The following is a 16,503-nucleotide window of genomic DNA, read 5'->3' on the forward strand; positions in this document are numbered from 1 at the left end:
GTGCTGTCATTACCATGCCTCCTCTTTGAGCAACCATGTTTGTTGTGTGTCAGGGTGTTTCCAGGGCTGCCCAGGGTGTTGCCCTGCTCCTCAGCACCCTGTGGTGGGCCCCGCAGCTGGGCCCACGCACATGAACACAGTCCTGGATGTCTGGAGCGTCTGATGGGTACAGCAAGACAGCCCTGCCGTCCTGGGGGGGGGGGGGTCCTGAGGGGGGGTCCCTGCTGGAGGTCTTCACTTTTGCTTTGCAGGAGGAGCCAGGTGGTTGGGTTTTGATCTGAAGATGTTCTCTTCTAGGTCGACAGGGACAAGCTGGCGTTGCTGGGAATTCATCTAGAGTTGGAAAGATCCTGATTATAGGACAGTTTAATGATGATGTCACTAATGCAAAGCAATTGTTAAGCTTCCAAGTTTTAATTCATTTGTCATTTTGATCTGTCTTAATGAAACTACACCCTGTCTCTCTAGGTATGTAGCTGTGTGGGAAGACGAGAAGTTTGAACTTTAATCAATCTGTTACGAAAAACCTTTCATAAATTTTGCATCCACTGTTGCCAATATGACAAACAAAAAGCAACGTACTGTGACAACACTGACTCCAACATATTCCTCCTGTAGATTCTGTGAAATGTGTCATGGGCTATACTCAAAGGTTTACTACTATTGAAACACAAGGTAGCTCTGCTCTGCATGGGTCTAAGTGGTTAGTTGTGACTGTGTAGTTCTCTGGTGCTGTTTCTTACCCATCTAAAGCTTTAGACATGCTTGGCTGCCGCAGTTTGATGTTTTTTGTCCACAACATAATCAGTAACTGACCTCCCTCCCCCCCCCTCCTCCCTGAGCATGTTTAACCCTCCCAGTCCAGCCTTTGTCCCACCCTGGATCATGTTACTGTCAAGAACATCGTCCCTTGTGTTGCTCTCTGTCTGTCTCTCTCTCTTTCTCTCTCTACCTCCCTCTCTCTACCACACTCTACCTGTCTCTCTACCTGTCTCTCTACCTGTCTCTCTATCTTGCATTTTGAGTAATTGGACAACCTCAGGATTTTACAACTGAAGGACTACCATCTTACTACTATCGCCCCCTTGCATTTGTTTTTAAATGGTGTGCCCTCGGCCGTTTGTGAGTTTGAGGGCTGCTGGTTAGAGGCAGCACACCTGTACCTCAGGTGTGTTGCCAGGTGTGTCCAGAGTGCCCTGTCAGGGCAGGACCCTGGAACACAAGGATTCATGTTCACTCCTCCTACTACCACTGCTAGTCACCCCAGAACACAAGCAGGATGCTACTAGGCATCACTGCATACCTGCACGGTTTTCTTTAAAGGAACATTCTTCCCCCAAATCCTATAGTTTATTTTTATTGTGTTCTTTTACCCACCCCAAACTAAACTCACCGCTATTGACCCATTAAAATCCAGCCCCCAACTTGCCCATGTCCTTTACAGCTAAAACAAAATCAGTAAGAGTGTTATCAAATGTTGTGACATGGAAACTGACTTGAGCCCGTCCACCCCTCCCCCCCCTCCCACAGATCCGGGTGGTGAATGCATTCCGTAGCACACTGTCCCCCTACGAGGGTCTGGAGAAACCTGAGTCTCGTAGCTCCATCCACAACTTCATGACCCATCCGGAGTTCCGGATCGAGGACTCCGAGCCCCACATCCCCCTCATCGACGACACCGACGCCGAGGACGACGCCCCCACCAAGCGCAACTCCGCCTCCCCGCGCAACGCCACGCCAACCCCGCCTCCCTCCACCCAGTCACCCACCCCCGACGGGGAGCCGGCCGCACCCCCCTCGCCGGCCGCACCCCCCTCGCCGGCCACGCCCGCCTCGCCCAACCAGAACAATAACGCCGTGGAGAGCGGAAACCACCTCATCCCGGACGCGGGGAAGTCGGAGACGCCGTCTGCCCCCGAGAGCCCCATACACAGCCTGGAGACGGCCCTCTGATCCTGCCCTCTCGTCCAGCCATCAGCACTCTGACCAGCCCCACTCAGCCACCCTCCCTCCCCCTCCCGGAGCTCGCCTCGGAGGGAGGAGAGACGGAGGGAGGGGAGGGGTGGAGAGGAGACCTCCAGAGTCTTCGGTGAGCTTAGCTTTTGCAGGACGAAAAAACGAAAGCAAACATTCGTGAGAATGTAAGGGTCTTTATTTCTTTGTTCCTTTTTTTTTGGTCTCTTTTTCTTAAATCCTCTTTGGCGACACGAGAGGCCTCTGCCTCCATTCCCTCCTCCATCAGGCGTTTTCTCTGCGAAAGAGGGCTGATTATAAACTAGGATTGAAAGTGACCTGTTTTTTGTTTTTTTTGTATTATTATTATGTTATTTTAATGAGAAGGAGAGGGTCCTTACTGTGGCTTGAAGATCAGCTGTATGAATTTTAACCTTATGACCTTTTGAGCTTCTTCTCTTTATCTGAATGGTGTTGTATATTTATCTCATTGGCCCTTGTTCATTCAGAAACTTCTGCTCTCATTGGCTGTTAATATTTTGAATTATTTATGTTTTTGGAAAAAGCAGGTCTGTTTACAAAGTTTGTAGATACTTTTTTTCTGTTTGTTGGCAAAAGAGCTTCCTGGTGTGTGATGCAGAGAAACGTGGGCGGAGTCAGAGTGGAATGGGCGGACTGTTTCAGTTACTGCTGTATTTTCAGGAAAAAAGGGTGTTTCTATTGAAACTGAACTATTTTGCCTGCAAGTTTTATTTGTTACATATTTGTAGATAGAACCTTCTAGCCAAACAGATAAACACTAAGGCTTATATAGCAACAAACCCATGTGGGGGGGGGTGCGAGTGTTCCGACAGGATAGAGCAGAGGTTAAAAGAACTGGGTGTCTGTTAATTCACCTTTCTATAAATATATACAACTTTGCTTTAGCAGTTGAAAGTTTCGTTTTGTCGCATTCGGAAGCTGGTGAAGTTTTGTTTCACGTTTCATCCATTCAAAGAGTCAAGGAGTGTTTTGGATTTAGTTTTTTATTTTTTTTTTTTATTCTTCACATGGAGAGTTTTGTTCATGAAGGGAGTTTGGAAGACAGTTGATCATCACATTGAGAATCATTTCTGTTATTCTTATTTTCTTTTCTGTTTTTTTTCTCATCTGTTTTTCTCACTCAGCGAAACTTCAGTCCCTGCCAATGTACAATATCAACATTTGTTTACTCAGGCTTTGAAAAGGAATTAATTTGAAAGGATTCTATAAATTAAAGAAAGAACCTTTTAACTTCAAATTGTATGTCTTTAGGTAGTAAAATGTTGTCTTGGTCAGAAAAAGCAAGTGGATTATTTTCATATTTTATTTAATTCTCTAAGTTTTCTTTTAAAGAAAACTTACATTTCCCCTCAAGAGTTATGGTTTGTTGACCTTTCAAAAATCTAAAACCCCCAAAAAATAAGTTTGTATTTTTCCTCCTTTCACAGTCATAAGATGTTGCTGCATTTGATTTGTTTGTAGACGATTTTGACACCTGATGTACTGGAAACACTTAAGGATTGACACATGCATTTTTAAAGAATAAAAAGGAATAGGCATACATTGGTATCTGCACAGGGTACTTTATTTCCTAACTCGTCCCTTACGAAGATTTTGATACAAACAAACCATAACAAATTGTAACTTTTTGTATTTTTATGAAGAAAATAAAAAACTAGTACCGGAATTTTGGGGATTTGACACAAATTTCGAAGAACGTTTCTGTAGGGGACGATTTAAAAGGGGTGTGATTTGTTCTGACAGGAATATTTTTCTCAGGGTGGCGAATGGTTTGAAAGAGAAAGGGGGCTTTTGTACGGGCCAGGGGTCAGAAAACAAACTCTCTTTATGTTGGGAATTAGCTTGTCTACCTAAGGGTTTGTGTTGGGAGAAAATTCTGACTACCTGAATAGCGATCTCATCTGCACTAAAGTAAAGGAGTTGGCCTAAAAATGGGAACTGAAATAAAGGGACACGTTCTGTAGTTGGTTCAATCACAGTAATATTTAGAAGAATACGTTGTTTTTCTTTGTGTTTTACAGGATTAAAAAAAGCAGCTTGAGATTGCAAAACAAAAAATGAGAGAAATGGAAATAAAGAATTTATATAAGAAGTTCATTCTGTGGCTTCTTCCTGTAATGGGAATGAATGTTTATCCATCTGTTTAATGGATTTTTGTTTCTTTTTTTTTTACATTTGGAAATAAAAAGTACTTAATGTCTGTTTATCTTGAGCAATTTAAATAGTTATCGTGATTGGATTTACATTTGAAACTTGTCGAGTAATGTGTATGGTTTTTAAAAATAAAAAATGAATATTTAGCCTACACACAGGGCCATGCTGTTTATTTATTGTAAATTGTTTGTATAAGCCTTTTATATGTTTTGATTTAGTCTTAAACCAGATAAATCCAGTACTCGCCTCGAAAGATAATTGAGTAGCCATCCAATACTGGAGTAACACTGCCCACTGGTGTTTGGACTTGGTAATGCACGCGTGACGGGTTAACTAATTATGACTTAACTCATGATTGGGCAGTTGATCCGCGTAAAGGTAGATTATCAGGAGTTAAATGACACTGGAGGCTTCGATGTCCTGTAGGGAATCAACTAAGCGTATTGCGTAAATGGACAAAACCGAACAAGGCTAAAACAAGTTTCAAGTAGAAAAAGTGGTGCTCCACAAAATGAAGTAGCAGTGTGTTCTTTCTCATTACAGCCTGAGTTTGGCCTGTGCCAGCCTAAAGATTATCACGCTTCTAAATGTGTCCATTGCTGCTTTCACATTTAAATTTAACATACTGTGTGAGTGTGAAAGAAATGGAGAGAGAGGAAAAAGAGAGAGAGAGAGAGAGAAAGGAGAGAGAGAGACGGTGTGTATTTTTCTTTCTTCAGTTGGCCAACAGTGGGCGTTGAAATGTGTGAAAATTCGGAGAAATTTGCCAACAGGTGGAAGTCTGAAATCGTTTATGCTGACAGAAGCGCACGGACCTCCTCACCGACAGATGGCTCCCGTAGTCTAGAGTCGTCCAGCCGTTCTGCACCTCCCTGCCACCACAGTGCTATAAACCACACTTGACATATAAAGGCCGCGGTGAAAAACAATAATGCATTGCCCAGGGTGAAGGTTCGAAAACGTACACAATGACCGCGACGCACAAAGCGCATAGGAATGACACGCCGAACGGTGCTGCGGACGTCCGGCAAGACTCTGCCCCTGTCTCGGATTCTGTCGTGAGTATTAGAAACAGCGTAAGAATACATGATTTTGACACACATAACGTTTGTTTGAAAAGCGTTGCTAAAAAACGATTTGCTTGTCATGTTAGCATTTTGTCACAGAAGAGCAAAGGGTTTCTGAACCACTGGGATATTTATATTCGGTTACCGATTTAAGTGACAGATCGATTGTTGTGTTCTTTGCAACGGTGAGACGGTGCGACGTATTCCTGTTCAACCTCAACACAATTTGTCTTCCGTGTATTCCAGAGTTGGGAATGCGACACCCTGTTAGATGATCTGAAGATGAGGGAATGGTGGCTACATGTCGGCTTGATCTGCATACCTCTGATCGCAGTCTATCTGCACATCCCTCCTCCTCAACTCTCTCCCGCTCTTCAAAAGTGGCACTCCTCGGGCGCCTACTTCACTTTCAGAGGCAACAGAATCTTCTACAGAGGTAAGATCATTAGGCTATACGTTACAACCGTGCACTGTCAAATAATGGAAAAAACGAATAGGCCTATATAGGTATTAAGACGTTTTATGTGGTGAGTTGTGGTTTGTAAAAAGCCCTCAAGAAAAGACATTCAAATAACCGGACTGAACTTCAGTAAGGGTTTTGAAGTCTTCAATCATATTTAAAAATCCCTCTGTAATAATGTCTTATTGATTAATGAAATGTATATCAGTTAGATAATACTTAATCCACCAAAACAGTGTACCGCAGTGTGTCTTATGGCCTGCTCCTCTGCCCTCCTCACCTGGTGTTTCTGTCACAGATACCCCAGGGTCTGTCGGCAGCTCAGACGTGGCCATCCTGCTCCACGGTTTCCCCACATCCAGCTTGGATTGGCACAAGGTCAGACACTCATACAGTAGTGTACTTAGTCCTATTTCTAGGCACGGTTCAAAAAGACCGTAAAAACAAACACTGACGAGCCAAAACATGGTGGCCATACAGGTGAAGTGAGCAACGTGGCGATCTTTTCCAAACACGGTGACACGTCAAGGTTTGGACAGCGTGTAAGACAGGTGGTCATCGGTGCATCGGCGTCCGTTAGAGACGGTGTGAGTTTATCCGGGGTCTGTTCAGTGACGGGACTCCAACCCTTCCCTTTCGTGTTTTTTTTTCTTCGTGTTTTACAGATTTGGGAACCGCTCAATCAACGATTTAACCGTGTCATTGCTCTGGACTTCCTGGGTTTTGGCTTCAGTGACAAACCGGTGAGTTTCCCACTCAGCACACCTGACTACACGGAAAGGATTGACAGATTGATAGCTCTTTCTCGATTCTGTGGGTGGTGGTGCATGGCCGTTCTTAGTTGGTGGAGCGATTTGTCTGGTTAATTCCGATAACAGACGAGACTCCGGCATGCTAACTAGTTACGTGGCCCCTAGCGGTCGGCGTCCAACTTCTTAGAGGGACAAGTGGATTTCAGCCACACGAAATTGAGCAATAACAGGTCTGTGATGCCCTTAGATGTCCGGGGCTGCACGCGCGCCACACTGAGCGGATCAGCGAGTGTCTACCCTTGGCACAACCTCCCTGACAATCCATTTTCAAGGAAGACGTGTGATTGATTTAGAAGGGGTGTGTTCCCCTGCGGATGGAGCTGGGTGGAGTTAACCAAGGTGTGTGTGCTCCCTTAGAGACCCCACAGGTACTCCATCTTTGAGCAGGCCAGCGTGGTGGAGGCACTGGTGTCTTACCTGGGACTGGCGGAGCACAAGCTAAACCTGCTCTCCCACGACTACGGAGACACTGTTGCCCTGGAGCTGCTCTACAGGTGTGTGTGTGTGTGTGTTTGTCTCTGTGTGTCTGTGTGTGTGTGTTTGTCTCTGTGTGTGTGTGTGTGTTTGTCTCTGTGTGTCTGTGTGTGTGTTTGTCTCTGTGTGTCTGTGTGTGTGTGTGTTTGTCTCTGTGTGTGTGTGTGTGTGTTTGTCTCTGTGTGTGTGTGTTTGTCTCTGTGTGTGTGTGTTTGTCTCTGTGTGTGTGTGTTTGTCTCTGTGTGTCTGTGTGTGTGTGTTTGTCTCTGTGTGTGTGTGTGTGTTTGTCTCTGTGTGTGTGTGTGTGTTTGTCTCTGTGTGTCTGTGTGTGTGTGTGTGTTTGTCTCTGTGTGTGTGTGTGTGTGTGTGTTTGTCTCTGTGTGTCTGTGTGTGTGTTTGTCTCTGTGTGTGTGTGTGTGTGTGGTTGTCTCTGTGTGTGTGTGTGTGTTTGTCTCTGTGTGTGTGTGTGTGTGTGTGTGTTTGTCTCTGTGTGTCTGTGTGTGTGTTTGTCTCTGTGTGTGTGTGTGTTTGTCTCTGTGTGTTTGTCTCTGTGTGTGTGTGTTTGTCTCTGTGTGTTTGTGTGTGTGTGTTTGTCTCTGTGTGTTTGTCTCTGTGTGTGTGTGTTTGTCTCTGTGTGTCTGTGTGTGTGTGTTTGTCTCTGTGTGTTTGTCTCTGTGTGTGTGTGTTTGTCTCTGTGTGTTTGTCTCTGTGTGTGTGTGTTTGTCTCTGTGTGTATGTGTGTGTGTGTTTGTCTCTGTGTGTGTGTGTGTGTGTTTGTCTCTGTGTGTCTGTGTGTGTGTGTGTTTGTCTCTGTGTGTCTGTGTGTGTGTGTGTGTGTTTGTCTCTGTGTGTTTGTCTCTGTGTGTCTGTGTGTGTGTGTTTGTTTCTGTGTGTGTGTGTGTGTCTCTGTGTGTCTGTGTGTTTGTCTCTGTGTGTGTGTGTGTGTGTGTGTTTGATTTACTGGAGTATTTGTCGATGGTGCACCGATAGAATGGGTCTCTGCCTTCCCTGACTCCATGCTCAGTGGATTACTATAAGTCTTTAGTGTTTATTTCCCTGTGTTCCTGTGAGTCTGGGAGACTTATCTGAGCAGGATTACCTGATTATTACTGGGGTGGCTGTTCTATCGTCATGGTGCGATTACGACACTAAGCTTAGGGGCTGTTTAAAATTAGGCTATTTTGTAGTTACATTATGTCTTATAAACAATAAAGATTACTCAGTACTAAAAATACATTATTCCCATTGACCAGGTATTTGCAACATATTTTGAGTTTATTGGACATTAAGCACATAGTGACTATTCCGCTTCCCTGTCTCCCATAGGACTGACCACAACAGAACAGGCCACCTCAACATCAACAGTCTCTGTTTATCCAATGGAGGTAAAGCGTCTTCTTATGATCAGTTATGATAAGACGAAAAGATTGCTTGTTGTTCATGCTAAATCTTTTATAACCTTAACTTTTGTATGGTTTACTTTTGAAGTAAAATGTGTTTATTTAGGTAACAAATTAAGTTACGGTTTTGTGTCTGTTTACAGGGGTGTTCCCAGAAACGCATCACCCCAGGCTGCTACAAACGGTGGGAATTTTCATCTGTCGTTTTTTTTTTTACTGTAAAATCAAGTTTGTATTTCGTGCAGCTATGCTATACTATTTTTGGAAGCGTGTAGTACGTCTCAAAGTCGTTTGAAACGGTGCAGAGTTGTGTCTCCCATGTTGGTGTTTGTGAGAGACAAAGAAACAACATTCATTCAGTCTGTAGAATAATGGCGCCATCTTGGTCCCCATCCAGCTACTCAAGGACTCCAGTTTCCTGTCCACAGTTCTCACCCGTCTCACCAACTACATGATCTTCTCAAAGGGGTCAGTATCTTATACTTGACTGTGCTCCCAAGAGAGGACACCATTTCCTCAAGAACAATTTCCATATGGCATTTCCACAAGCAGTATAATTCTTCCAGTGTATGCTCCCTAAAGCTACACTACTACATTTGAAAAATTATACATAATGCTTGTTGAATGTAGTTCTGTTAGCCGTATATATTGAAGTTGCTTTGGATAAAAGCATCTGCTAAATGTAAATGTAATGTATATATGGAATGTCGGTTAGCTGTTAGTGCTAGCTACTCCATATCCCATGTCATGTGCTGTCCTGCTGTCTCTCTCTGGTAGGATCGCAGAGGTGTTCGGTCCGTACACCCAGCCCTCAGATGCCGAGTACTGGGACATGTGGACAGGTGTTCGCTACAACGATGGCAACCTGGTCATGGACAGGTGTGTACTGTGGTTTACTAACCAGGGAATGGGGAACAATGGCTGTCTTTTTGACCACTCTGTAACAATAAAAGAGATTTGGAATGTGATGATATGGACGTATATTCATACAACAGTTGGTTGCAAATAAGTTTTCTCATTTGAATGGACAAGTGGACTCTTATGGGTGCTGGTATTTGACAATAACATCACCTGAGACTGTGTGTGGCTTACGCTGCTTATATTAACAACTGTCAACTAAGTAGCTAGCAGGATTAGTCACTTTAGGGTAGAAAAACATTTGAGTTTCTTGGCAACAGTCCACCGGATTTGCCAAGCATTTTGTGTTGGCGTAGCCAAATAACTTATTCAATCATAAAGTACACACATCCTTCTCTCAAGTAGAAGTAGAGACACTAATCTTTAAAGGTCCCATGGCATGTTGTTTTTGGATGCTTTTATATAGGCGTTATTGGTACCCTAATACTGTATCTGAAGTCTCTTTCCCAAAATTCAGCCTTGATGCAGAATTACAGGCACTACGAGCAGTCCCACAATGAGCTTTTCTTAGTACGTGCCGTTTCTGTGTCTGTAGCTTTAAATGCTATGAGAAAGAGTTTTGGTTCTCTTCATTACTTCTCATCTCGGCCTATTGCTTAAATACATTTTTCACCCCTGTCTCTCTCCAAAGCATTCTGCAGTTTATCAACCAGCGGGTGAAACACAGAGACAGATGGGTTGAAGCCCTGTCCTCCACCACCATCCCCTGTGAGTACTAGTCTCGACGTCACAATTACTGAGAATAAGCTTCTTAGCATTAACGATAGGCTAATACCGCGGGCTGCAAAGGCCTTAAAAATCCTCAAGTACGATAGTTAAATTAAGAATTTGTTGGATTAGGTCCAATGCCTAAAAGGGTTTGTAATGCTAGCTACATATAGTCTTATTGATCAGATTTAAATGTCGTAAACTGTGTGAAGCTGTCAGCCCCCTTTCCCCTTATTCCTCCATCATGTGTAGCTACAGTAATCCTCTCCTTTGTTCTTCAGTACACATGATCTACGGACCCCTTGACCCAGTCAACCCCCATCCACAGTTCATCATCCATTACCAGTAAGTCTTCCCTGGATCGTCTTATCCTTTATGGTAACCTCCATCCTTTAACCTGTGAGAAATTGATCAGGCTTACTAACCCCTTTTGTCATTTCATCCAAAACACACATGCTAACCCCTTTGGTCATTTTTCGGTCATTTTCCTTCCAAAACACACAAGTTAACCTCTTTGGTCATTATTCAGTCTTTTTCCATCCAAAACACACAAGCTAACCTCTTTGGTCATTATTCAGTAATTTTCCACCCAAAACACACATGCTAACCCCTTTGGTCATTTTTCGGTCTTTTTCCTTTCAAAACACACATGCTAACCCCTTTGGTCATTTTTCGGTCTTTTTCCCCCCAAAACACACATGCTAACCCCTTTGGTAATTTTTCTGTCATTTTCCTTCCAAAACACACATGCTAACCCCTTTGGTCATTTTCCTTCCAAAACACACATGCTAACCCCTTTGCCTTTTGGTCATTTTTCGGTAATTTTCCTTCCAAAACACACATGCCAACCCCTTTGCCTTTTGGTCATTTTTCGGTCATTTTCCACCCAAAACACACATGCTAACCCCTTTGGTCATTTCATCCAAAACACACAAGCTAACCTCTTTGGTCATTTTTCGGTCATTTTCCTTCCAAAACACACATACTAACCCTATTGGTCATTTCATCCAAAACACACATGCTAACCCCTTTGGTCATTATTCAGTCATTTTCCTTCCAAAACACACAAGCTAACCTCTTTGGTCATTTTTCGGTCATTTTCCTTCCAAAACACACATACTAACCCTATTGGTCATTTCATCCAAAACACACATGCTAACCCCTTTGGTCATTTTTCGGTCATTTTCCTTCCAAAACACACATACTAACCCTATTGGTCATTTCATCCAAAACACACATGCTAACCCCTTTGGTCATTATTCAGTCATTTTCCTTCCAAAACACACAAGCTAACCTCTTTGGTCATTTTTCGGTCATTTTCCTTCCAAAACACACATACTAACCCTATTGGTCATTTCATCCAAAACACACATGCTAACCCCTTTGGTCATTTTTCGGTCATTTTCCTTCCAAAACACACATACTAACCCTATTGGTCATTTCATCCAAAACACACATGCTAACCCCTCTGCCTTTTGGTCATTTTTCGGTCATTTTCCTTCCAAAACACACATACTAACCCCTATTGGTCATTTCATCCAAAACACACAAGCTAACCTCTTTGGTCATTTTTCGGTCATTTTCCTTCCAAAACACACATACTAACCCTATTGGTCATTTCATCCAAAACACACATGCTAACCCCTTTGGTCATTATTCAGTCATTTTCCATCCAAAACACACATGCTAACCCTATTGGTCATTTCATCCAAAACACACATGCTAACCCCTTTGGTCATTATTCAGTCATTTTCCTTCCAAAACACACATGCTAACCCCTTTGGTCATTTTTCGGTCATTTTCCATCCAAAACACACATGCTAACCCCTTTGGTCATTTTTCGGTCATTTTCCATCCAAAACACACATGCTAACCCCTTTGCCTTTTGGTCATTTTTCGGTCATTTTCCTTCCAAAACACACATACTAACCCTATTGGTCATTTCATCCAAAACACACAAGCTAACCTCTTTGGTCATTTTTCGGTCATTTTCCTTCCAAAACACACATGCTAACCCCTTTGCCTTTTGGTCATTTTTCGGTCATTTTCCTTCCAAAACACACATGCTAACCCCTTTGCCTTTTGGTCATTTTCCATCCAAAACACACATGTTTGAACCTGCAACCTTCTGATTGATAGCCCAATACCCTAAGCGCAGCCATATCTGACCACATTTTAAAGTTGTTGTTACAATGATTACATGGTCTTTTTAAACCAATCTCAGTGCAAGTTGTTGTTTTGTATAGCTTCTATACTAAGCCGAGCGGTGGTGCAAGGCTCTGACGGGTGTGTATTTGCCGTCTTTTGTAGGAAGCTAGTCCGCAGGTCGACTGTGTTGGTTCTGGATGAACACATCAGCCATTACCCGCAGCTCGAGGACCCCACCGGCTTCCTCAACTCCTACCTGAACTTCATCAACTCCTTCTGAACAGACGCTGTTTGCGCGCTCGATCCAGCTCATCGACTCTTTAGTTTTACCGTGTAAATTAAAAATATAAACGACCAAAAATGACTAACCAGCACTGAAAGAAACAATATATTTCGACTTGATGTTATGTTGCAGTTTGCTATATTGTTTTCAATTTAATTGAACGAAGAGGACCATGCTGTTCCATAAATCAATAAATGTGAACTGTTAAAACTGGAGGAAGGAATCTTTGCCTATTCAGGACAAAATCCAGCTGTTTAACAGCACACGTTAAGCAAAAGTATTTACATATTCTCAATCAATGAGGTGTGGGGTATTCATCAGATAATCTTTTTCTAAGTATTACATTTCTACATTGTGTTTGTGGTGAATATAGCATGGAACAGTGTAAACATTTCTGCAAATAAAACTAGTTTTATAAGAAAAACGTGCATAACGTCATTGATGGTAAGCATTTTATTAATAGATTTTGTTTTAGATCAGACCATTTTTTGGTACATCAGGAACATGATGAAATACCAGAACACAATAGACAGCATAGAAATAATTATTCAAAAGGGGGATATCACATATAGATTATAGGCATGGGTTCAGATAGGACATGAAATAAGGCTTCAGTCCCTTGTGGGATGCCGGTACAGAAGTATTAATACATCAATGATGACAGCTAAAGAAAATGTGAAAAAGAACAAATTTACATCAGAATCTGTCGATCAACTCCAGCCTTAAATCACGTTCTTCTTCTCTGACTGGCACGTGGGCCTGTTGTGTGAGGCTGCTCAGCAGCACCCCCTAGCCCACGGAGGCCAGGATGATATCCACAGCCGTCTCATCGCTGCTGCGAACCGTTACCTGCATGGTGACGCCATCGGCCAGGGCGAGGCGGGAACGCACAAGCACATCATGACCTCCCCGGAACACACCTGAGAGAGAGGGCCAAAACAAGTCAACATTCAATATCTTTTTGGGGGAAGAGGGCTTTCAAATACGTTTTTTTTTCCTTCTCTTTATATTCTCAAAAGGCATTTTTGCTTAAATTGAATAGACAGTGAAGAATGACAGGAAATGTAGGGAGAGAAGAGGACATGGGGTAAGACCTCAGCTCATGTGGTACGCCAAAGACTTCATGTCCCACAGGCTTTAGAAAGTATTTGAGAGTGATGCTGTACTATGACATTGCTAGGTTAACACCCTGAACTGCGTCTTCACAGCACACCACGGTGCCTACCACAGACCACACCACGAGCGTCGACACGTACACAAAGCATCACAACCACAACATCGTTCAGAGCAGAAACCCACCAGCCAGGAAGAGGATATGGGAGTTCTTGTTCTCGGGAACCTTGTCGGATCTCTCGCAGGGCTGCATCCCCAGGAAACTGATGATGTTCCCCACAGCCTCTGTATGGAACACACCAGACCAGTCAGCACAACGTGTTCAGGATCAAACTGACCCCAGGTGACTCATGATGCGTCGAGACTAACCGTCCAGAGTCCTGACTGACGCCAGCGCGAACGTCTCCTCCTTCTCAAAGTCCTCTCCCACCTCCTCCCACGCCGCCGCGAAGTTGGGCTTCAGAACCTTCTGAATGTGGTCGGCCACTGTGACCTCCAGGTCCTCCAGCTGAGATGAGGGGGAAGGAAAGAGGACACCTTTTTCGTCAGTAATATTAATTATTTAAATAAGTCACAAATGGTTTTTTTTCCGATGAAAGCTTGATGCCGAAACACGTCGGTCTGAAAGGCTTCTTCTGACCATGCCCCCCCCCTTGCGTACCACGTATTCGTCGTCGTAGCCCTCGTCATCGGGCTCTCCTGTGTTGGGGTCACAGTCTCGGACCAGGTACTTCATGGTGCAGCTGAACGTACAGGACACTGAGGAGGACAAACACATCACAGACCAATCAAAACCATCACAGCTCCAACTCACGCACACTCTCACATTTTCACATACACTCTCACACACACACACACTCTCTCTCTCTCTCTCTCTCTCTCTCTCTCTCTCTCTCTCTCTCTCTCTCTCTCTCTCTGAGGTGAGTACCGGCGGTGGGGTCGTCCTGGGGCAGTCCCACCAGGCTGTAACAGGATCCTGGCTGGCTGTAGGGGAGGTTGGCAGCAGGGACGTAGTGAAGCACCTCATAGCCCTCTGACGGCTCCATCTGGACCATCACCTACACACATCAGTACACAATGTTAAACATCACCTACAACAACACAGCACACACCCCATGAAACCTCCAGCCCAGCTGCGGGCCTGGGGGCTTACCTTCTGCAGGAGCTGGTCGTTGAGCGTGTTGGTGCAATCAAACTGGAACACCATGTGTCTGGAGAAGGTATGCTTGATGCAGCGCACCACGTACTCTGTCTCAGCCTCGGTGAGCTGGACCTGGTCGGACGACTTGAAGAGCGGGCCCAGACTCTGGAACTCTGGGATAGCTGCCAGCTGTTCTGTTGGGGGGGGGGGGGGGAATTTCATGTTCTACTTCATATTTCCAACTTAAGCTGGCCCTGTGCTGGGGGCTGTGCTGGGAGCTGTGCTGGGAGCTGTGCTGGGAGCTGGGGGAGCTGTGCTGGGAGCTGTGCTGGGAGCTGTGCTGGGAGCTGGGGGAGCTGTGCTGGGAGCTGTGCTGGGGGCTGTGCTGGGGGCTGTGCTGGGAGCTGGGGGAGCTGTGCTGGGAGCTGTGCTGGGGGCTGTGCTGGGGGCTGTGCTGGGAGCTGGGGGAGCTGTGCTGGGAGCTGTGCTGGGAGCTGTGCTGGGAGCTGGGGGCTGTGCTGGGGGAGCTGTGCTGGGGGCTGTGCTGGGGGGGCTGTGCTGGAGGCTGTGCTGGGAGCTGTGCTGGGGGCTGTGCTGGGGGGGCTGTGCTGGGAGCTGTGCTGGGGGCTGTGCTTGGAGCTGTGCTGGGAGCTGTGCGTATCCAGGGGGAACTTACCCTGGTAGATGTCTTGTCGGGAAGGAGTCAGTTTGTCAGGGAGCTTGCTGGTGGCAACAGGAGTGATTTCTGAAAGAAAATGGGGTTAAAGTATTTGAAGGGGGTCCTCTTAGATCCACAGTAAGTCCAGTTTCTAGAAAATCTGTGGTCTTAGAAATAACTAAACAATTAACAGTGGTAGAGATTAGCCACTACCAAGAATGATCAAGACATGCTTTACCATTGGAGAGTCATGCAAGGTTCTCAAACATGTGCATTTCATTTGTTTTGGATTTGGAGAGAGACTCATTTTGTGTGTGAACTGAATTCTCCAAATATTTTTGCCACTGCCTTCACAGGAGCCTGCTGGTGAGTAAGTGTTGGGAGTTCAGTAAAACTTGGATCACGAGCAGTATGTGTGTGTGTACTGGACAGGGTGTGGGTGTGTGCTGGGCAGGGTGTGTGTGTGTGTGCTGGGCAGGGTGTGTGTGTGTGTGCTGGGCGTGTGTGTGTTTGTGTGTAGCTCCACCTGTCTTCTGCTCAGCGATGGTGGTGGTTGCCAGAGGAACACTCTTCATGTCGAAGGGTTTCTCAGAAGGTTCCAGGGTGTACTGGTGGAGAGACTTCTCTAGACCAGGAACTGACACAGAGAGACCTGACACACACACAGGCAGGCATACACGCACAGACACGTTAGGAACTGCCTTGTGAACGTACGGGAAGCGTACAGGGTGGAGAGCAGAGGAGAGTAGGGGAGAAGAGAGGAGAGCAGAGCAGGGGAGAAGAGAGGAGAGCAGGGGAGAAGAGAGCAGGGAGAGGAGAGTAGGGGAGAAGAGAGCAGGGGAGAGGAGAGCAGGGGAGAAGAGAGCAGGGAGAGGAGAGCAGGGGAGAAGAGAGCAGGGGAGAGGAGAGCAGGGGAGAAGAGAGCAGGGGAGAGGAGAGCAGGGGAGAGGAGAGCAGGGGAGAGGTGAGCAGGGGAGATGAGAGGAGAGCAGGGGAGAAGAGAGCAGGGGAGAAGAGAGCAGGGGAGAGGAGAGCAGGGGAGAAGAGAGCAGGGGAGAGGAGAGCAGGGGAGAGGAGGGGAGAAGAGAGGAGGGGAGAAGAGAGGAGGGGAGAGGAGAGCAGGGGAGAGGAGAGCAGGGGAGAGGAGAGCAGGGGAGAGCAGAGCAGGGGAG

The 16,503-nt window shown here is 45.4% G+C and overlaps 3 protein-coding genes across 4 annotated transcripts in view; 2 read left to right on the plus strand and 1 right to left on the minus strand.

The window, feature by feature from the left end:
• atp2b1a (ATPase plasma membrane Ca2+ transporting 1a) overlaps positions 1-4,302 on the plus strand; it is a 35,946-nt gene extending 31,644 nt beyond the window's left edge. The window contains 1 exon segment of the mRNA XM_047022473.1: positions 1,531-4,302. Within this exon segment, the coding sequence (XP_046878429.1) occupies positions 1,531-1,953 (423 nt within the window). The 3' untranslated portion in view covers positions 1,954-4,302.
• Positions 4,303-5,003: 701 nt separating this feature from the next.
• Positions 5,004-12,634, plus strand: mest. 2 transcript variants are annotated; one of them, XM_047022806.1, is made up of 12 exons: positions 5,004-5,225; positions 5,463-5,652; positions 5,975-6,054; positions 6,342-6,419; positions 6,846-6,982; positions 8,289-8,347; positions 8,506-8,546; positions 8,760-8,830; positions 9,140-9,241; positions 9,912-9,988; positions 10,270-10,333; positions 12,299-12,634. In XM_047022806.1, the coding sequence occupies exons 1-12, from the start codon at positions 5,118-5,120 to the stop codon at positions 12,414-12,416; spliced, it is 1,125 nt and encodes a 374-aa protein (XP_046878762.1). In that variant the 5' UTR covers positions 5,004-5,117; the 3' UTR covers positions 12,417-12,634. The 2 variants fall into 2 exon arrangements, with proteins under 2 accessions (XP_046878762.1, XP_046878763.1); XM_047022807.1 differs by having other exon boundaries at positions 5,005-5,207.
• A 223-nt stretch (positions 12,635-12,857) lies between these two features.
• copg2 (COPI coat complex subunit gamma 2) overlaps positions 12,858-16,503 on the minus strand; it is an 11,359-nt gene continuing 7,713 nt past the window's right edge. The window contains exons 17-24 of the mRNA XM_047022805.1: positions 15,858-15,983; positions 15,350-15,418; positions 14,686-14,867; positions 14,461-14,590; positions 14,194-14,291; positions 13,902-14,040; positions 13,719-13,817; positions 12,858-13,339 (exon numbers count right to left, since the gene is read on the minus strand). Of these exons, the coding sequence (XP_046878761.1) occupies positions 13,209-13,339; positions 13,719-13,817; positions 13,902-14,040; positions 14,194-14,291; positions 14,461-14,590; positions 14,686-14,867; positions 15,350-15,418; positions 15,858-15,983 (974 nt within the window). The 3' untranslated portion in view covers positions 12,858-13,208. The remainder of the gene's footprint in view (positions 13,340-13,718; positions 13,818-13,901; positions 14,041-14,193; positions 14,292-14,460; positions 14,591-14,685; positions 14,868-15,349; positions 15,419-15,857; positions 15,984-16,503) is intronic.

This window comes from Hypomesus transpacificus, chromosome 7 (genome assembly GCF_021917145.1).
Source record: "Hypomesus transpacificus isolate Combined female chromosome 7, fHypTra1, whole genome shotgun sequence".
Lineage (NCBI taxonomy): Eukaryota > Metazoa > Chordata > Actinopteri > Osmeriformes > Osmeridae > Hypomesus > Hypomesus transpacificus.

Coding starts and splice junctions, on each gene's coding strand:
- mest (XM_047022806.1), top strand. CDS start 5,118: ATGACCGCGACGCACAAAGCGCATAGGAATGACACGCCGAACGGTGCT. Junction 8,547..8,759: donor ACCCCAGGCTGCTACAAACG/GTGGGAATTTTC, acceptor GTCCCCATCCAG/CTACTCAAGGACTCCAGTTT. Junction 10,334..12,298: donor CAGTTCATCATCCATTACCA/GTAAGTCTTCCC, acceptor CGTCTTTTGTAG/GAAGCTAGTCCGCAGGTCGA.